At 36.3% G+C, this 22043-nt stretch overlaps 1 protein-coding gene across 12 annotated transcripts in view; it reads left to right on the forward strand.

The window, feature by feature from the left end:
* The window catches only part of CDKL3 (cyclin dependent kinase like 3), a 53394-nt gene that overhangs the window by 22487 nt on the left and 8864 nt on the right, over positions 1-22043 (forward strand). For 10 of the 12 annotated variants that reach the window (XR_005556062.1, XR_005556063.1, XM_039337467.1 and 7 more), the window contains 5 exons: positions 2152-2291; positions 12607-12695; positions 14689-14842; positions 17417-17745; positions 18389-18482. Coding sequence is in view for 10 of the 12 variants with exons in the window: in XM_039337467.1 (XP_039193401.1) it covers positions 2152-2291; positions 12607-12695; positions 14689-14842; positions 17417-17745; positions 18389-18482 (806 nt within the window). In the remaining 2 variants the exon portion in view is untranslated. Of the gene's footprint in view, positions 1-2151; positions 2306-12606; positions 12696-14688; positions 14843-17416; positions 17746-18388; positions 18483-22043 lie in introns of all 12 variants that reach the window. The other 2 variants (XM_039337471.1, XM_039337476.1) reach the window with 2 other exon arrangements.

Below are 22043 nucleotides of genomic sequence, written 5' to 3' on the forward strand. Positions count from 1 at the left end.
AGAAAAGGCAGCCACAGCCACACTTCTCTATGCATTAATGATTCACCTGTGGAGATGGTTACCAGCATCAAATTCCTGGGTGTGCAGTTAATGTAGGCTGGCTTGGTCGTTCAACGGCGTGACACTGGTGAAGCAGGCACAGCAGTGCCTGCATTTTCTGCGTCGCATGAGAAAAGCACATCTTCCTTCCCCTATCCTTACCACTTTCTTCAGGGGAAAGATTGAGAGTATCCTGTCATACAGCATCACAGTCTGGTTTGGAAGCATCACTGCTTCAGACAGGAAGGCGGTGCAGAGAGTGGTGAGGATGGCTGAAAAGATTATTAGCAGTTTCCTCCCTTCCATCCAGGACATAGTATATAAGCGTTGCTTGAGCAGGGTCCGTACGATTGTCTGGGACGCTACCCATCCTCTTCATGACCTGTTTTCCTTGTTACCTTCTTGGAGGACGCTCCATTGTATCTGAAGCAGAACATTCAGATTCAGTCACAGTTTTGTTCCATACAGTATTAACCTTGTGAACTCTAAAGCAGGGGTCTTCAAACTTGGCCCTTTTATGACTTGTGGACTTCCAGAATTCCTCAGCCAGACATGCTGGCTGAGGAATTCTGGGAGTTGAAGTCCACAAGTCATAAAAGGGCCACGTTTGAAGACCCCTGCTCTAAAGCTTCCTCCTTCCGTTATGCAGGGCTTTTTTTGTCATAGAACGCCTAGAATGGAGTTCCAGCACCTTTTTTGTATGGAACCTTATAGGGTAGGCAAGGCGGGCTGTATGACATGTGTGAGTTCCAGCACCTTTTTTTTTTTTTTACAAAAAAAGCATTGCCATTATGTATTCAAGATGGACAATGATTAATATTTATGTGTTACTCATATGTAATGGTATAGGTCTATACATAAGTTGTATATAGTATGTTTGAATGTGTGTTAAGTATGTGTACACTTTGAGAGCAAGCAACTAAATTTCATTTTTGTTGTGCCATTGTGCCCACAGTAAAAAATGACAATAAAGGTTCTCTCTCTCTCTCTCTCTCTCTCTCTCTCTCTCTCTCTCTCTCTCTCTCTCTCTCTCTCTCTCATGACGCTACACCACAGCATAGAATAAAAACTTTACATAATCTTTATTGTACTACACATTTTACTCAATAGTGGGCTGTTACCCTGGCTGTACAGGGTTAACTCCACCCTTCTAGCCCTGACAAATTGGCTTAGCACGTAAACAGGTGAGGCTCAGTCCTTACAACAACTAAAAGTCTTAAAATTTATAAAGTGGCATACAGACCTTGCTTCTTCCAACATTTTTTGCATTTGTTGGGGTTTATATGCTTTTTTAGCATGGTTGTTCCTTTTATAATTGTTGCCAAAGTCCAGGCCAAGCTCTGCTCTTAAGCAATGTTGGTATTGATCATCCAAGCTGAATTCCAGGCAGGAATGGGCCACGTACCCTGCTTTTGGTCTTGACAGTTGACCGTCAGCCATTTTGTTTGCCTGTAACTGTTATATGTTCCTAGATGTCACTTTGCACTTCTTCAGCTCCTTCTTTGTGTACTCTTCTCCCACTCCCGCAGACACACATTCTTTGTTGGCTTTCTCTTTTTTTAGGCTAAGGGCATGAGTGGGATAAGGTTGCTGTCCATGGACATCGGTACATTCCTGGAAAAGCCCAGGAGGTGTCTCAGCTATCCAAGTGGAATGTTGTTTTGCTAGTCAAATAGATGGGTGTGGCCACATGACCAGCAGAGATGCAGGTGTGGATGTCTATGGGTCTATGGATACACATTGTCAGTCCATTTCTCTCAACTGGTTGGGGGGAAATGGAGCACTCAGATTTCCAAGACTGTAAACCTATGTCCCTTTCCAGAAGGAGTTGAGTTTAACTTAGCCTCAGGAAGTTGGTGGATGAGTGGATGACATTTCTGCATGGCTGCAACCACAGCACTCAGAGTTTTTATGCTGTTTCTCCAAAGCACAGAGAACATTTCTAAATTAAACTATCTCTTAATATGAATAAAATTGCCTTAATTTGAGTTGAATCTTAAACTATGGATGTAAAATCAGTGTTAATTAATGTATTACAAAATATTAACAGTGCTCGAATAATAAATGTTGAAGTAATTTGGACTATTTATGTGTATGTTTGCTGTCTTTCAGGAAACTTGACACCTCACTTTCAGAGTATTTTTATAAGGAGCCCGGTTTTTTCAGGGATGGTTCTTCCTGAAGTTCAGCATTCTAAAACTGCAAGAAAAAAATATCCCAAACTCAGTGCACTACTTGCAGATATGGTTCATGTATGTCAGAAGAGGTCTGAGTATCAAGCTTACTGATGATTATTAATTGTAGCCTGACATTCTTTTTATGTATAATTTATAAATCTTGAAATATTAGTAGTATTTAGAAATGGGAAGGAGACTTGCAATATGATATAAAAACTTCTTTGTTGTTCATTTGTTTGTCGCTGCCTTTTTCATATCCTGTAGAGGTTTATTGATATTTGTCTAAAGAGAGGTATTTGCATATTTCAGATATTTTTGCTAGTCCGTGAGTTTTTAATTTTCTAGTCCAAGATGCTACTTTCCATTTTTATCCAATAGATTGTTGTAGAAAAGCTCTGAGTATATCTTAACAGGTACTGAAAGGCAGAGAGAGGTTCTCTCTCTCTCTCTCTCTCTCTCTCTCTCTCTCTCTCTCTCTCTCTGTGTGTGTGTGTGTGTGTGTGTGTGTATGGATGAGAGAGAAAAATACATACTTTTAAATCAACAAACATGATTTTACTCTACAGCAAGTACCATTTTTAAAAAAGGTACCTTCAAATCAGTCTCAATTTCTAATAACCACATGGAGACATTCATATGAGCCTTGGAAGAATCAAAGATTTTTGGATGAAATATTAACTTGACAATTTAATATGCAGGAGTAAATATATTTTAGATATATTTGTCACACATACCAATAAATTAATACATTAATATTAAATAAAGTTGTTAAATAAATGCTTATTACTTGATGGATAAGTTTGGCTTCTTAGTTGCATAGCACAGGGCAGGGCAGGGCATTTGGAGAAAAGAGGATGTCCTAACTTGAGATGTCTTGGATTATCAGTCATCCCTTAGAGCAGGGTTTGGGAACTATGGCTCTTTTGTGACTTGTGGACTTCAACTTCCAGAATTCCTGAGCCAACTATGTTGGCTCAGGAATTTTGAGAGTTGAAATCCACAAGTCATAAAGGGACCACAGTTCTCCACCTCTGCCTTAAAGATTGAGTGGTTGAATTTGCTGGCACTTTTAGTCAGCATTAGGAGATTTTTCTCTCTTCAGGAGATTCCAGCTCAACTGTAGTCATATTTTGACTTACACTTTTTACATACTCTGACACTGTTTATTATTTATTAGTCAATCTTATTTATTTGGGCAGCATAGTGCTTTGAATTTGATTCCAAAAGGGTTCTTTGGAGGCCAAATATATGATCCTTGGGAAAGGCATGATTACTTGAAGGAGTGACAGACAGATGCTATATTTATGTTCCTTCATACTTCAAAGCATATATTGGAATGGAATTTAACATGCTATATAGTTCTACTGTTTAAGGTGCGATATTATGGAAACTATTAGATATTATGGAAACTATTACTATTTATTAAATCTTATGAGTGGATTATAATTTGGCACAATATTATGGAAACCACTAACCGTTATTAAATCTTAGTAAGTGGATTATAACTCTACAGATGACACAACTAACATTGCTTTGGTTCAAACAAGGTATTATACTAACAGAAGACAAAGTATCTGTTGACCCTTTTCATCTTCATTTAGAAATCAGACACACCTAGTAATGTGTAAGTTAAGATAGGAGATTTTCTTAGTAATGAATATATTGAAAATATCAAGATACTAGTTAATCAAAATGAATTTATTAAGTAGAAATATTGTCTATTATCTTCTCTCAAGTTAAAAATAATAATAAACAAAATCAAAGAAAAAGATTACAGTTATCTTCAAGATATCTTCATAAATACTTAATTTTCAAAACCTTTTCCCTCTTTTTGTCTTGTTTAATAGTTGCCTACCTACTTCTTGACTTTTAAAGATCTTAACTGAAAACAGAAAGACAATTTTTCTAAGTCTCAAATATTGTTAATTTTTATTAACTAATAGATACGATTTTGAAAGCCACTATTTCAAAATTAGACTTTTTTCTTTAAAAAATGCTATTATTAAGTACACTTATACACTTCACTATTAACTCTGTTTAATAATGGCATGAATTGGTGGTCACAGTTTCAGCTTCTTTAAAAGTATAATGCAATTAAAATACATAAAAATTCAAACAACTGTCTTTCAAGGTAGCTAACTAACTTAAAATGTTTCCTAACAAATCTATATTAATAATTACAAGACACTTCTACAATTTTCATAGCTTTTCTGTTTTGTAGCTTGGGTTTTATTCCAACTTTTAATAGAGTCCAAATTAACTTATTCATAAGTTTTTTTCTTTGTAAAACTACTTATGTTATAAAACTATTTCATGCTGTACTATCCCTTTTGGCCAATCATACATATATTTGGAAATTATATACTTCTAGCTTTGAATTATTAATTATTTCTTATTAATTTTTAGTTAACATTACAGAATAAACTTGCTTGTAATTATTGGTTTTAAACTTTCTACGCTGCCTAGAGCACGGGTGTCAAACTCGCTGCGTCATGTGATATGTCGTGATGTATCACAACTTTTTTTGCATAGCTGGAGCTGGGGTGGGAGCAGCCTCTGTATGATGCAACTGGCCCACGGGCTGGCAGTTTGACACCCCTGGCCTAGAGTCACTGTTGTGAGATAAATAAGTAATTTTATTTTTCACTGAGGAAAGGAAGCTTGAAATTGTACAACAGCATCTAACATTTTTAAGACAACTAAAGCAACTTTTTTTTTAATCCATGATAGTCTAGGCAGGAACTTAGGATTCTGGAAGTCTGTGGTTAGCCATTTATTTGTTTGTTTGTGATGTGATGGATGATCATTTGTTGTGGACGAATCCTGATGTATTTGGTAAATGGAGTAGTTATTTTGTGTCTTGTAATTAATTTGGCAGGGAATAGTGCTTTTTCATGCTTCTGATGCTTTTGATAATTGCATTCATAACTCATTTGCTTATATGAGGAAAGAAAGAACTTATAACAGTTTTTTTAAGAAGTAGAGGCTACCTGCAAATCTATTTTCAATTATGTGAAAATTTAGGAATAACATTTTAATTCTGTTTAATCAAAATTTTAGCTAAAAGATTTTCCTGAAATATTATAAGCTGATTATCTTTATGCTTATAGAAAATTTCAGTATGCATATTATTTCTATATTTTTTTCTGAATAAATTGCTTGAAGTGGAACTCATTCATTCTATCAGCAAATTGTGCTGGCCTAAAATTTGCTGTTCCCATTTCTTTGTCTTGCCTCAACTTGCCTCTACTGTTCCAAATCACTAAGCTTCCATCATCTCATTCCCCAGAAAAAGAGAAAGGGAGATATGGTAGATCTTCTTGACCTCTGAAATACAAAAGTAAATAAACTGTGTCAATTCTGCCGATCATAGTTTGTTTTTTTGTCTTTACCACTTTACAACTCAGTGATTCTTTGACTTTATATTGGTTATGCTTAAACTAAGGTGAAATGTTTGTGCCATGCAAGTCCCAGGCAGATACATTAAGCATTTATGCAATGTAACAATGCAGCTGTGACTAATCTGACACATTACATCAGCTTTCTTTCCCATGTCTCCTCTCTGTTTTGGTAATCATTACTCAGATCAAAGACATAACAATATTGGCTTTTGTTGTCACTAAATCTGTTGTATCCTCATTCCAGATTAGATTGGAGTTTCTATGGTTCAACTGCCTGAACTCTTTGTGAAAAGTCCTGTTGAAATGAGGAAACCCGATTTAATCTATTACATAATGACATATTTCCTGAAGACTGATTGATGGCCTCTTTATAATTTTTTCACCTATACAATAGATTTTCTTAAAATTTTCTGCTACATTTTTGAAATCTACAATTTACAAATACTGTTTTAGATACTGTCTGCTTATCAGATCTTAAATCTAAAGAATTGAACATAATAACAAAGAGTCAGTTACATCATTAATGGCAATAGCAGTGGCAGGCACATTTGTAATAGTACTGTACAGCTATCATTTATACTTGAACAAAAGTCTGAAGTACTTGATTCAGCATAAAGTAATGAGGCTTACAGCAATAGTGTTCATGTAAACTATAACTCCTTTAGCACTGATAGATTTCATTTCAGTGAAATGAAGGGTTATCATTCATTCATTCATTCATTTAGTCAGTCAGTCAGTCAGTCAGTGAAAGGTCATTAAAGCTGCAAGCAACAGAATTATAGTATTCACAAATTAAAAATGTGTTAGCCAAACATGGAAATTTTATGGCAACTTCAGTTTCTACTTTATGCAATGCTGGTATATAGTAAATTTCAAGGATAGTACAGAAAGTGCTAGTTATTGTAATTCTGGGATTGTGTTAACTTTCATATGCCACAGTATCATCATGGCAGCTACCCACAGAGTTCTAAGGGACTCTATGAAACTTACAATCAACCCTGCTTTTCTTTTAAATTATATAGATAGATAGAGCGAGAAAGCAAATTAACTATTTCCCTATTGCTCACTTTATGAAATGCCTTGCCTTTTTGATTGCTAAAACTCACCCCCACCTCAAAAAACCTCCAGTAAAGTCTCTTTGCACCAATATCCAGTGAGATAGGACCACATAAAGATAGCAAAACAATTCTGCATATATCTGAAGGTTCTTGGTTGCTTCCAACAGTTTCTAGTTTTCAGCCAGCATTCCCCAGCTTCTTCCAATATGCTAGAATACAATTAGCATGGCTAGGTTGCAGAAGACTTTTTTGCAACATCACTGTCTTGGCCAAATTCAAAACTATAGAGCTTTTCCTTCCCCTGTCTTACTAAATGATAGTTTTAAGTTCATTTTTTTTTTCTGGTGAAATATTACAAAGAGAGAGAAAGAGAGGGGGAGGGGGAGAGAAGAGAGAATGAAGCTCTTATTAAGGATCAGCCCTATTTGCAAACAACCTTTTGAAAAATGATTGTGAGGCATTTTGTGCAAATGTTCACTGCTGTTAAATCTAAATATGTTTACATTAATTTGTTCAGATCAGCAACTTTGTAACCAGAGCACTGTGTCACATCTATTAGAATATATGTTTTAAGATTCCAGGCAAACAAGGTCTCTACTATTCAGGAATAATACCCTTATCCCAAAGATGCTTTTTCCTGAGGCAACTGGACTTTCTTGTTTTTCTTTGAAGATGTTTCACTTCTCATCCAAGAAGCTCCTTCAGCTCTGACTGGATGGTGGGGAATGGAATGTGTTGTAGACTGGAGATAGATGATGTCATATCCCTCCCCCTCTGTTGAGAAAGGGCTGTTCAGTTTTGACATAGATGGCCTCTTTGTTTCCTCTTTCAAATCAGCAGTCCCTCTCTGTCCAAAATGTGGACTTTGCTATCTTCGAAAGAGTGGCCTTTGTCTTTTAAATGCAAATGGACTGCTGACTTTTGTCCTGATGGGTTTGTTCTCCTATGTTGTGCCATACAGAGGGGGAGGGATACAACATCATCTATCTCCAGTCTACAACACAGTCCTTTCAACAATTCCAAGAAGGCTTCACACCCATTTGCACTACTCAGGTGACCCTGAAGACACAGATAAGCCTCCAGGTAGCATTAAGGATTCTCTAAAACAATGCAAATGAACAGCTGTTTGAGGAGTATAAATCTTTCCATTCCCCACCATTCAGTCAGAGCTGAAGAAGTTTCAGTCTTCAAAGAAAAACAAGAAAGTCCAGTTGCCTTGTGAAAAGGTATCTGGATTACTATGACTTGATGACTGAGAATCTCCATAGACAAATAATACTCTTATTTATTTTTTAAAAGGGCCAAGTAGTTTTTGTGAGTGTTGTTTTTTCACAGAAGAGCTTTCTTTGCTAACTGGGGTTTATAGAAGTTCAAATTCAAGATACCTAATCAGCCCCAGGTTGTGGAAATTATACTTTTCTTCATTTTCATCTTGACTGGATAGTTCTGCCTATTCAGACAGGACCTGATAATATGAATAGACTATTTATTTTCTGGGAATGAAGGGAACCATGCTGGTCTCAGCATTTTAGAAAATCCAGTGATGTCAGGTTCATAGTGGCAAAGTTAGTGCCTTGAGCGGAAAAATGCTATTGAGAATGAGACGGGTTTCTTCATAGTCTGCCTTAACATAGGAGCAGGCAATTTTTTTTCTGTTCTGTGATGGTGGTAGTGGGAACCATTCAGAGCGACTAAGGGCATAAATGCCCTATTATAATTGGGAAAAGAAAGCTCAACTGCTGTAGCCCTCCTAATTAACACTGACTATGCATAAAAACAAATTGCAAATGTGTTTCCTAATTATAAATTCAGCATAATGTCCATTTTGCCCCTTTGTTTTAGATTCCTTCTTGCACATTTCTTATTGTTTCTAGGTTTGCAATAAATAATGCTCTAGATCTAGAATAAAAATTAGGTAGGCTTTTCCTAACCTTGCACTCTTGTTTTGCACTCACAATCCTTGGCTAGCATTACCCTGGATATGGATGGTGACACTTTTGGTCTAACCCAGGCCTCTAGCTGAGAAAGACAGAGTTGCTAAGTTATCATCAATAGTCTAGCTGGTAGGTTATCATTCTTTTTGATCTTTGAACTTATAACTGGCACTATCAGAAAAGTTGATTCACTTTTTGAATCAGCTAATGTACTAAGAAGGAGAAAAAAACTGCATTTCCTCAGAAAAAAATAAAGTATTGTCTACAGCCTTTGATATCATACATGATATCCTTATGGATCAGCTGAGAGGATTGAGGGTGGGTGACACTGTGGTTTTTTTTTTGGTTTTTTTTTATTGAAATTTTTTAAAATTTTCCCCCCCAAAAAAGTTCCCTTCCCCCAACCCTCCCAACCCACCCCAACCCTCCCCCAGCCTTCCCAGAGCTGAATACAGGCTTAATTAAAATTTAAAGGAGAAAATTTTAAACACAAATAAACCATATACAAATTTGGTTACAATAATTAAACAAATCATAAAATACTTTAACCCCAATACTTAAAAAACAGAAAAAGGAAAAAAAGAAACAACAACAACAAGAAAAAAGATCTTAAACTTTAAATATAAATTATTCAAAAGCTAAATAATATTTTTTATATCATACTTGTATAAAATTTATCCATCTTTTCCATACCAAAAGGTACTTCTCTTGCAATTGATCTTTCAAAAAAGCCGAAATCTTTGCCATTTCTGCTAAATAGGAAACTTTAAGAAACCATTCTTGCAAAGTAGACAAAGATTCCTTCTTCCAACATTGCCCTACTAACAACCTAGCCGCTATAATTAGATTTAACATTAATATAGTTTCTTTACTGTCACAGTCGGAAACAATACCCAACAAAAACAATTGTGGAGTAAATTTTATCCTTCTTTTAAAAATTCTTTGAATATTCCACCATATCTTAATCCAAAAAGCTTTTATATTTTTGCATAACCACCAAATATGATAATAAGTAGCATCCAAACAACCACATTTCCAACATTTAGGCTGCAAGTTTGAATACATACGAGACATTTTTTGTGGATCAAGGTGCCATCTGTAAAACATTTTATAAAAGTTTTCCCGTAAGTTTTGGGCTTGTGTAAATTTAACATTCCTCACCCAAATAATCTCCCAAGTATCTAATGGAACCGATTCATTAAAGTTTTGTGCCCATTTAACCATACAATCTTTAACTAGTTCTGCTTCTGAATCCAGTTCCACTAACACCCCATAAATTCTTTTGATATGGGTTCGTCTTTGATCTTTTATTTGTTTTAACAAATTCTCATCCTCTCTAAGCAAACCCACCTTACAATCTATCTTCCACCTTTCCAATAATTGTCTATACTGAAACCATGAAAAAATAATATCTTCTTGTGTTAAATCCTCCATGGATTTTAATTGCCAATTTTTACCATCCCATCTAAGTAATTGTATATAAGAAATACTATCCATCTTAACTCCTCTCCTTATCCCTTCTATCACATGCCATGGGATAGCCCATAATGGAATTCTTGAATCACTTCTATAATATTTCTTCCAAACCCAAAGTAAAGAAGTTCTTAAAATATGAGACTTAAAAACCCTGTCAACCTTCTTATTAAAAATTAGGCGGGTGACACTGTGTTGTACTGGTTCATCTCCTTTCTTCAGAGTCAATTCCTGTCAGTGTCATTGAGGGGAATCTTACCCTTGGAAGCTACTGTATGGGACCCAGGGTTTGGTGCTCTCTCTTCTCCTATTCGGTATCTCACGAGGCCACTGGGGGAGCTCATCCATTGCTATTAGGTGAGGTATCATCAATACACTAATGACACATCTTTGCCCCTGGTGATTTAAGCAGTACCACAGACATCTTGGTGCCTGGAGGCTGTGAAGGTCTGGATGGGGAGGTCCTTCTGGACTCATGATTCCTGCTCAAAGAGTAGATGGCAGTTATATCTAGAAGGGCCTTTGCACATCTTTGTTTTGCACCTGTTCCTAGATCAGGGGCTCTATTTATTGTCACTTATTCCTTGGTCATCTTCTGACTGGAATTATCTAACATGTTCTACATGGGGCTGTCCTTGAAGAGTATCTGAAAGCTTCAGTTGGTACAAAATGAAGCAGCAGGGCAGTTATGTGTGCCTTTAGAACAACACTTCCCTGGGTTGCATTGATTACCAGTTTGCTTCTGGGTCCAATTCAAGGTACTGTTTTCTACCTTTAAAATCCTCCAGTCTAGTTATTTGAGGGACTGCCTCTCTTCAACTATACTATATCTGACGAGAGAGGAGAATTAAAATCGAGGAAGAATCTCCAAGATGCAGCGATAGAATTAGAATGGTGGGCATACCTCCAACTACAAGCAAGATATAGGCAAGATAAAAAAGAGTGGGGTATAAAGATAGAACCGATAGAACTAGATAAAATTTTATTAGGTCCCGAGGATAAAATGATTTAAAAATATATATCATTTTCTTTTAGATCAGACAATGTATGAAGAACAGGTTAAGGAGATCATGTTAATTTGGAGTAGGGATTTTGGTTTTAGTATCGACCTACATATTTGGCAAGAACTGTGGGAAAAGAATAGGAAACTCACTTTAGCTACCTCATATAAGGAAAATCTTTACAAGATGTTCTATAGATGGTATTTCCCACCCATAAGGTTAGCCAAAATGGGTTCAAACATTTCACCCCTATGCTGGAAATGTAAAACAGCATTAGATTCATACTACCATATGTGGTGGGAATGCCCAAAGATCCGTGAGTATTGGAACAGGACACAAAACTGGTTGAGGGATATATTAACACTGGACTTAGAGTTAAAACCTGAACTCTTTTTGTTGGGAATAACGACAGAAAAATATGACAAGGGAACAATTTACCTGCTGCTACACATCCTGACTGCAGCTAGGCTTGCTTTAGCGCAAAAATGGAAGAGCAAGGAAATTCCCACAGAGGAAGAGTTAATACATAAAATATTAGCATGTGCGGAAATGGAAATGATATTAAAAGATAAATGTGGATCAGTTTATTATGAAACCTGGGATAAATTTTACCGCTGGAGGAATTTGAAGAGGACAGTAGGGATTAAAGACGAATGTTAAGATAGAAATATATGTTATTTTAGAATAAGTATTGTATATAAAACTTAGATGTATATGTAGAGATGAAGAATTGATTGTAAACAGTAGAATAATCTGAGAAGAATATATATACTGGAATGTCATGTCAAATCCAATGTTTGTTTTTAATTGTATTATAAATAAAATTTGAAAAAATATATATACTATATCTGGTAATTCAATCAGAAGAGGTACGCTACAAGTCTTGTACGCTAGGGACTTATACTTGGCAGGTCTCAGCAGATGAGCCTTCTCTGCCATGGCACCCATATTATGGACCCTGACATGAGGCTGATTCTATCTCTGATGATTTTCTGGAAGTCCTCAAAACCTGTATCAGGAGTGGGGGCCCTAGGGAACTTGGGAGGTATTGAGATGGTTCTGTTTTTGTTAACATTTGCTGTCCTTTCTTTATATTTGTAATTTTTATTTTCTTAAAAACATTAATTGTTTTATAGATGAAAAGTGTATTTCCTTTAGGTAGGATTCTAGACAATAAATTATCAGCAATTTGCATTTCTTATGCTATAAAATAGGCCTGTGTTCCTGAAGCGCTCTTAGAAATCCTTTCAAAATGATGAGAAGGATAGCTATTTTCTGTCTCAAGCAAGACAGAATTTGTCTTAAAAGGACTGAGCCGTATTCATATCAGTGTGCTAATATAAGAATTTTTGTAGTGAAAAATTGAGCTACATTTTTCTGCCAATAAAGAAAGATACTCATTATTGAAACTAAAAACAATTACCTTTACTTTTTTAAATAATAGAAAAAATATAATATAAATTTTATTACACAACATTCTTCTATAATATATTATTTCTAACATAACAATTTTTATTTACTAGGCTTGTTTACAAATGGATCCTGCAGACAGGATATCATCTGCTGATTTGCTACAGCATGAATATTTCACCAGAGATGGTTTTGTTGAAAAGTAAGCTATTTGGATATAACATTCAGCATTTACTCAAAGAGCTTTTCGAGATGGTTGGCTTTTTATATGACAGATGTAAAATTGCTGTTAATTTATTGATTAGAAAGAGCCAAGTCTCCACTTAATACTGCTTACGTTGCTGAGACGTTATATTTTTTTATGCGTAACATCTGATTTCTTGAAAACCTTATTTTCTTGAAATGTTTTAGATATAAAGCAGAGCAATATGAAATGCAATTACTGTGTGATTGCTGCTATTCAATGTCCCAGTATCTATAGATCAAAACATCCCTCCCTAACTAATACCTTCCAGATTTCTCGGTGCTTAGTACTTTTAAAATTTCTATACGGTGTAACTTTGCCTGGGAATTCTGGCTTTTTCAGTCGAAACAAATCTGGGGGGCAAAAGACTATGTGAAAGGTGGGCCAGAGACAGTAATGCGAATGATGGTAACTGAAGAATTCTCCTTATCATAGCCAGAACAACGTGAACATGAGGGTATTACTTTATGAAATTTAATAATTTTTTCTCAAAACTTCGTAACTAGCCAACTCTCTGGGAAGTAGCCTGGGAGAAAGAAAAAGGTGGTGAAGTTATCTTATTCTTCTTTGATCTAACTCTCATGCTTCCAGGATGTAAAGTGATGGGGTTCAGAGCTCAAATTTGAAAATTATACCCTTTGACAGGGAAACCTTTTCTAAAGACAGTGGTTTGCATTTAGAAACTAAAAAATATACAAGGAAAAGGAAGAGATTAATTCCCATAGGAGGAATTAGTCCTATGGAAAAGGAAGAAAAACCTCATTTTTTGAACCCAGATCTCAGGACCCAGGTTACTGGTTCTTGAGAGCTGTGTTTTTGCATATCTGATATTGAACTAATTGGGCTCAGGTGTCAAAAAAAGTGAACACAAATGTTGAAAAAACCCTGTGAGTCTTACAGATAGATATCTTGGAATGGTGAAAAACGTAATCTATACAAGAGAATCTCCCATCACTAGACAGGTATTTTTTATTATAAGAATGTATGTTGTTAGAAACTTGATTCATCTTCTGAGAAAGAAAAAGGATGAATGAATGAGATATTCTCAGTTTCAACAAATGGCTCATAATATAAGCAAACTAGGGATGAGAGAAAGGCAATATCTTTTCAATAGAAAGGCTGAGAATAATGGAATCAGGTTTTATTGCCTTTGTGCAGAAGATGGGTTATGTAACTATATTAGAAAGTTTACCAGCCTTGCCTATCTTGTCACCCAATCTTGCTTATCAATGCATATATCGTTATAGTTTTGGATACAATTTTAGTAATTAGCTTGAATGGCTACAATGAGAAAAAGGAAAGTTTAAAGCACAAGCAAGTGTAAACTTCTTTTTTTGCAGACCCTTATAGTTTGGAGCGTATTCATGGATGACATAATAATCTTAAGTATTAGATAAAAAGACTGAATAAATAGTGAATTTGTTGCAAGTCTGTCTAAGTATTTGTTCTGTTTTTCAAATTTTAAAATAGTTTTGCTATTTTGAAAGAATCCTGATTTTTAAACACAACACATAGAACAGTGCATATTTCTCAAGACTGAAAGAGAATTGGAAAGTTAGAATATATTTTGTACTGAATGTAAATATTTAACATGGAACATAGAGTGCAGCAGCAAATTCTTTTTAAAGTCTTTTCCAACGAGGTCAAATCTATGATATACAGAACATGTGTTGTCATTTGTGTGCTTTGTACAGTATATTTGCTTAATATAGAGTGTAGATATATGGCAGTAACTGAAGCTGAATACTGAAGAGTTATGTGAACTGTCTGTTGCATTAATTTTTCTATGAATTATGCTTACTTTATTGCATATACAGTAGTTTGCTTTCTAGGAAGAAGTAGGTGGTTGGGAAAGCAGGGAGAACAAAACAGTTGTAGGGAATCAAACAATTGGACAAGTTTATATTTGAAATTGTCACTGTGATGTAAATAATGTTCTTTTTCATATCAGATTCTTACCAGAATTGAAAAGCAAATTACTACAAGAAGCAAAGCTGAATTATCTTTCAAAATTCAGAGACAGTAGCAAAGAGATTGAACAAATCAAAGATGAAAAGAGAATAGTTCATATTAACATGTCTCAGAATGGTCCCATTATTGTAAAGGTAAGAATGATTTATGATTATTCTTTTAAAATGTTTGATCTATAACACAGCATATAACATATACAAATTATCTGTTAAATATCTACATGTATACTATTATATTGCTTTATGTATGGTTTAATCACATTTTATAGCTATATTAAATTAATTTTCATATAAATTAATTTATTCTTCTCTTAACACAGTGATTTATTCTTCTCTCAACAAGTCTAGACTTGTGGGAACTTTTGCTCAAAAAAACTCATGAACTTCAAGTTAGATATGGCTTAATTAAGCATATTGGTTAAATGAATTTTGATTAAATGATTGTGAATTTAAGATTTATGCTTAACAGTTAAATAGTACAATTCTATCAGGTTTATTTGTCCATCTCATTGCATTCAGGAAGTCTTACTCTGTGGTAGGAAGGATTTACCATGGGATTGTTCACCTCAGATGCTGAGGGAGCAACACCTAGATATCCTTGGTTGATTAATAAAAAAACACCAAGCAAAGTCATACCTAGCTAGAATTTGGATAGGAGGACTGTAGGAAATCTCTGCTGCAAACTAGTCTTGAAGGAAACAAAATATCCAGAAAGGCCACATGCCAAACAATTTCCATGCTGCTGCTAAGAAAACTACATGGATGTGTTATCTGTGTAGGCCCTAGCAATCAAGCTTTATTTCATGGGAGTTTTTCCATTTTGTTTGTTCTCTTAAATGGAGTAAAAGGTCTCAATAGATCTACCACTGATTTCAAATGCATCTCTGCTTTGAACTTGCCAGTATAAGCTTGATTTTTTTTAATGTGTATTATTCCCATCAGGTGCAGCTCTAATATAATTACTACATTAGTGTCATATTTGAGATCTCTAGTGTCCATATTCACTTCCATGTGGAGAGCCAGGGCATGTTTTGTTTTTACTTTTGATTTTATATCTATTGCTGCTGCTTTGATAATCCCAGGAAAAAAATAGTTTCTAAATCTAAAGCAGACATGTCAAACTTGTGACGTCATGTGATGTCGTGCAACGTATCGGGAGAGTTTTGCCATTGCCGGCAATGGGGTGGGCACGGCTTCCGCATGACGGGTCTGGCCCATGGGCCGGCAGTTTGACACCCCTGATCTAGAGGAAAGCTTCAGAAAATGTGTCACTACCAGAAATTAAATTGAACAAAATGGGGCTCATGGAACCAGTATTCACAATTTTGAATGAAACCCTTAGAAACTATGGATGAGAATGTTCTGAGGTTCTGTTATTATGCCATATAAGCATGGACTATTGTGGAATATAAAACTGAACACCCTAATCTCATCAGACAATTTGGACAGACAAATCCAAATTTGGTGATATATGTGTTGTAGAAGTAGATGTAATTTAATATGTAATTTTACTCTTGAGATTATGTATATATGTATGTATTTTAGAAACCACCCAACTTTCATGCAGAGGGACTCAGAGTGGTGTACAAATAAAATATCAAAAACATTAGTTAAAACTGTTAAAACATTTATTAAAATTGATAATAAACATTTGGTGCAGAGGCAAAGCCATCAGGCTAGAAACTGAGAGACTGTGAGTCATAGTTCCACCTTAGGGACAAAGCCAGCCGGGTGACCTTAGGCCAGACAGTTTTTCTCAGCCCTAAGAAGGAGGCAAGGGCATACCCCTTTTGAAAAACTTTGCCAAGGAAACTTGTCCAGGTAGGATGTGAGAATCAGGTACTGTTGAGCATAAGAAAATGATGGTGATACTAAGATATACTAAAAATTCAATTTGATAGAATGTGATATCAAATTATTGGCATTGGTTTCTTTCTAGCTGATTGGTTTGTACTAGAATTGGTATTACAATAGGCTGTTTTAATTAGGCTGTAAGGCTAGCCAAGGAAAACAATTTAATGTTAATAAAAAAAAACCTCAGGACTTCTGTTTTGTCTAATGTTGTTAAGCTGAGATTCTATACAGCTTTTTTTGCAATTACATCAATTGTAAAATAAAATGCCTTTAGAAATGAAGAAATATTTCCATTTGAGCAGCATTCATTTAATATAAATATTGTGTTTAGGTGTAGCAAGCTGCAGAAGAATACTGGCATTCCTTTTTCAGCAAAAGCAACAAAGAGTTTTGCCACACCTAAAAAACCCAACAAATTTATTACAATCCCGATGAGATGGATTTTGTGCAACAATATTTTGATGTAACAAATGTAATAGCTTTAAATTGTTAAAAGACTTTGTTTAATGCAGTATCCCTATAAAGATTATTTTAGTAAGACAATTCCACAATTAAAAATCCCAGCATATTATCCAGAGAATAAAAGTTCAGGCACTCTATTGGCAAGGTGATATTTCATCTACTGTATCAAAGTTAGTGTTCCATAATTGTTGAGTTAGTATTCTGGATCAGAAAATTACAAAGCAGGGCCTTCGTTATGTTGTTATCTACCAAAATAACTAATTTAAATTGTGAATTCATATTCTGAAATGACTTGGACAGTTTCATTTCTCAGTGAATTTCATAAACATGTTTCACATTTTATAGTGTGAGTAGATGTAATTGTGCAAAGTTTGAATGTATTACCTGTTCTAGGAAATGGAAAAAGACAAAAAATCAAAGGAGATGAAGATCAAAGGTATTAAAGTGAAAGGGGGAAAATCTGAAATTTCAGAGTTTAAAAGAAATGAACAAGAAGATGCTGTTTCACAGTGGATGACTTTGTCTCAGAATGCTCTCAACCTACCACATGAGAGCAAACCCCCAGTTGGTGATGGTACCAGTTTGATAACAGTTGGCATTGATGCTGGTGGGATAAGGGATGAAGCTCCACAGACACCCTGTACAACAATGCCACGGATACATCCAAACTGTGCAAATCTTACAGCGAATTTCAGTTCACATTTCCTGTGTCCTAATTCAAGGTATGTATTAGAAAACTGAATGCTGGCCACATGTAGGGGAGAGTTGGATGGAGGATAGGAACGAGTATTAATTTTTGTTCATTTATTTTAGAGTGTTTATAGCAGGCATGTCAAACTTGCGATGTCACGTGACATGCGACGTATTGTGACTTTTTCCCCATTGCCGGCAATGGGGTGGGCGCGTTTTCAGTATGATGCATCCGGCCCGTGGGCTGACAGTTTGACATGCCTGGTCTATAGGCTCCTCCAATTGTAACCAACCTGAAGCAATGTTTTCTTTCCTCTCCATAACTTGGATTAATACTATATAAAATATAATTATAATATCACAATCATAAACATCATATAATGAGATCCTGGGAATATCTTACATTCCCACCAGCCAATCATTTCTGTTAATAGAAGGAAAACATCTCGTTCAACCCTCAAGGCTTGTTCAAAGCTTTAAAGAGTAGAGGTTTTTTAATTCATAGATTTAAATACAACGTGTCTGACTCCTTATTTAAAAATGATCTTTCCAGGGTAATTTTTTTAAAATGATATAATATATGAAACACGTTTTTTAGTTTCATTTTGGAGGAAAACATTACACTCTCAACTGCTCAATCATTGTTTAAGAATAAATATATTCTTTCTTTATCAGACTTCCAGAAAAAGCAAAGAAACGGCGAAGTCCTTGGCCATCAGTAGGACAAATAGGTTCAAACAATCGTCAGGAAGATGGAGTTATGACTCAAGTAATTATAAAAAAATATATGTTGTAACTAATGTAATTCATGCACTACTGATGCAATTGTAAATCAAATTATTTTTCAATTAGTTTTAAGCTATACACTAGATGTGACAGAAATAAAACTTTTGTTTAAACATGGTTTATAGCCCAGCTACAGGTCAAATGGGAAGGAGGTTCCATGAAAAACCAGCTGGGTGGCTTTAGGCCACTCACTACCTTGAGTTATTTATAAGGTAATAAAGGCGGGATAAAAAAAACGAACAAATCAGGATATCTCCTCTTTGGAGCTTACCTTCTTTGCAGGCTGTGTATCTTAAAATCAGCATTCCTGTTTGATGGTCTCATATTTAGGTACATTAAAAAAAACAACTTCTTATGCCCTTTTAAATCAGTGAGGGAATAATATCACTACTGATTTCAGCTGAACTTAAGCAAATCTGTCAATATCATGCGGCTGACTGTTCTAGAGTTTTGATTTGCTGTACAGGTAGTCCTTGTTTAGTGATTGCCTCAGACTATGACTGTTTGCAGTTACAACAGCGAGAAAAAAGTAACTATGCAGCCAGTGGCAGCTTATATAGGACTTTCACATTGTTTCTCAGTCATATTGGCCATTACAGTCAAATAGTACAATATTACATCGTCCTACACCTGGTTTTTCTTTTTATTTTTTTGCCCCCTGGCAGGGCAGAGGGATTATTTAAGCAAGCTATCTCTTCCTCTAGAAGCTTTTCTCCATAATGCAGTGCTTCTCGAGAAGGTGCTAACTTCAAGTTAACCAGCTCAGCTCTGCAACCTTAATTAGTTGATTGGAACTCCTCCAGTAGACTTGCACTGCTGCCTGACACTGACCAGACCCTAATTAATTTCACACTGAAGATTTTTTTTGCCCCTAAACCATGAGTCTGATAGAAAAAGTGCCAGCACATTCCTTTAGATGTGTATTCCCCATTGTATGGCAAGTTCCTCTCTTGGAATCCCTTCCTATCCAATTAATGCAAATACAGACATTAATTCTTGCTAATTATCCAAGTACGAGGAGGGAAGAGTAGGGAAGAAAACGGCCATAAGATTTTTTGTTTTACCCAGTTCCCTTGTAAGTTGAATTCTGGAAACTTTCCTCAATGTTTGGATTCACCAGGCTTTTGGAATCATAACTTTCTGGCAGTAAAGCAAAAGAAAGCTGAAATCAAATGATGAGTCAAATGACTGTTGCGGTCATATGCTTTTTCACTTAGGGCAGATATGTCAAACACAAGGCCCGGGGGTCGGATGCGGCCCACGAAGTGGTTTCATATGGCCCGCGAAGCCATCCTGGAAACAGTGAGGGAATGGCCCCCTCTGCCTTGGCCCTGGCCCAGGCCAGCCGGGAGCCAATGTACAATTTTGTGGTGGCCATCTATGCTGAAATGCATTCAGTCTTAGCTCCATAAGCCCCCCCCCCGCATGGCTTGAGAGGAACAGTGAGGCTCCTCCAGTGGACCATGCCTTGGCACTTGCCCTGGACCCACCCCCTTCTGCCAGAGACCCTTAGATCTATCCCACGCCTGCCCACGCCCTCACAGGCACCCTTGACATGAACGATGTAGAGCTGGCCACACCCACCCAGTAGGCCACACCCAACTTCATTCACGCCCATCCAGTAGGCTGCACCCACCCTGGCCACACCCACCCGGCCCCCTGAGGGCAACCGCAGTGCTGATGCGGCCCTCAATGAAATTGAGTTTGAAATATCTGACTTAAGGACTGCTTTGCTTAACATCTGAGTTACTGGTTCCAATTGAGGTTGCTAAACGAAGTCTAGTTGTGTCCATCCCTAGTATTAAAGCATTCAGAAAGTTCTGTTGTTTTTCTAGTATAGCCTGAAGTTAATTATTCCAATTCAATTATATTCCTTTGCAAAATATTTGCATTTTTTCAGGCTTCTAAAAATGAGTAAACAACTCAATATTAAATGGACAGGTTGATGTTTACACATTCCTGGCCTCTGGACCATAGCTTGTTCCTATGATCTGAATTGGAAAATAAACAACTGTCACTGAACTATGCATCTCTTTGGCTTTTTTGGTGGTTTTGGTTACAGTGAAGGCATATTTGAATGTGATACCTGAAAGCAGCAAATTTTTATGGGAAGATTGGCTGTCGAATTCTGACCCAGAATGGAGTTTTCATAGCTTTCAGTGTGCCAGTTAAAATAATTATTTTAGAGGAATATGCTTGGAAACACACTTCAAACATTACCTTGGGTTTCCCATTTTTTTTCAAAGGAAGTTGCTGCTTCTTATTCTTTAGCAGATGAAATAAACAAATCATAGTAGACAATGTAAACCAAGAACTGTAGATGGATTTTTCAGAGAAATAACGCTGAACTTACTAAAGTACAAAATATATTAATTTAGCTTGCCCAATAATTTTTATAATAATAATAACAATAACAACAACAATAATAATAAAGTTGGAAGGGACCTTGGAGGTCATCTAGTCCAATCCCCTGATCAGGTAGGAAACCTATACCATTTCAGACAAATGGCTGTCTAGTCTCTTCTTAAAAACTTCCAGTGTTAATTTTTTCTTTTAAGTTTTAATTAAGCCTGTATTCAGCTCTGGGAAGGTTGGGGGAGGGTTGGGGAGGGTTTGGGGAGGGGAATTTTTTTTTCTTCTGTAAATTTTCAAAAAACTTTCAAAAAAAAAAAACTTCCAGTGTTGGGGCATTCACCACTTCTGGAGGCAGGTTGTTCCACTGGTTAATTGTTCTAACTGTCAGGAAGTTTCTCCTTAGTTCTAGGTTGCTTCTCTCCTTGATTAGTTTCCATCCGTTGCTTCTTGTCCTGCCTTCAGGCGCCTTGGAAAATAGCTTGACTCCCTCTTCTTTGTGGCAGCTCCTGAGATATTGGAATACTGCTATCATGTCCCCCCTCGTTCTTCTCTTCATTAAACTAGACATACCCAATTCCAGCAGCTGTTCCTTATATGCTTTAGCCTCCAGTCCCCTAATCATCTTTGTTGCTCTTCTCTGTACTCTTTCTAGAGTCTCAACATCTTTTTTATATCGTGGTGACCAAAACTGGATGCAGTATTCCAAGTGTGGCCTTACCAAGGCATTGTAAAGTGGTATTAATACTTCATGTGATCTTGATTCTATCCCTCTGTTAATGCTGCCCAGCACTGTGTTGGCCTTTTTTTGGCAGCTGCAGCACACTGCTGGCTCATATTTAAGTGATTGTGCACTAGGACTCCGAGGTCCCTCTCACAGTTACTACTATTGAGCAAGGTATCCCCTATACTATACCTGTACATTTGGTTTTTCTTGCCTAAATGTAGAACCTTACTTTTTTCACCATTGAATTTTATTTTGTTAGATAGCGCCCAGTATTCAAGTCTGTCCAGATCCTCCTGTATCTTAAGCCTGTTTTCTGGAGTGTTGGCTATTCCTGCCGGCTTGGTGTCATCTGCAAATTTGATGATTTCCCCATCTATCCCCTCGTCCAAATCGTTAATGAAGATGTTGAAGAGCACTGGGCCCAGAACAGAGCCCTGGGGCACCCCACCAGACACTTCCCTCCAT

Source organism: Crotalus tigris, unplaced genomic scaffold (genome assembly GCF_016545835.1).
Source record: "Crotalus tigris isolate CLP2741 ecotype Arizona unplaced genomic scaffold, ASM1654583v1 scf7180000017680.1116333, whole genome shotgun sequence".
NCBI lineage: Eukaryota > Metazoa > Chordata > Lepidosauria > Squamata > Viperidae > Crotalus > Crotalus tigris.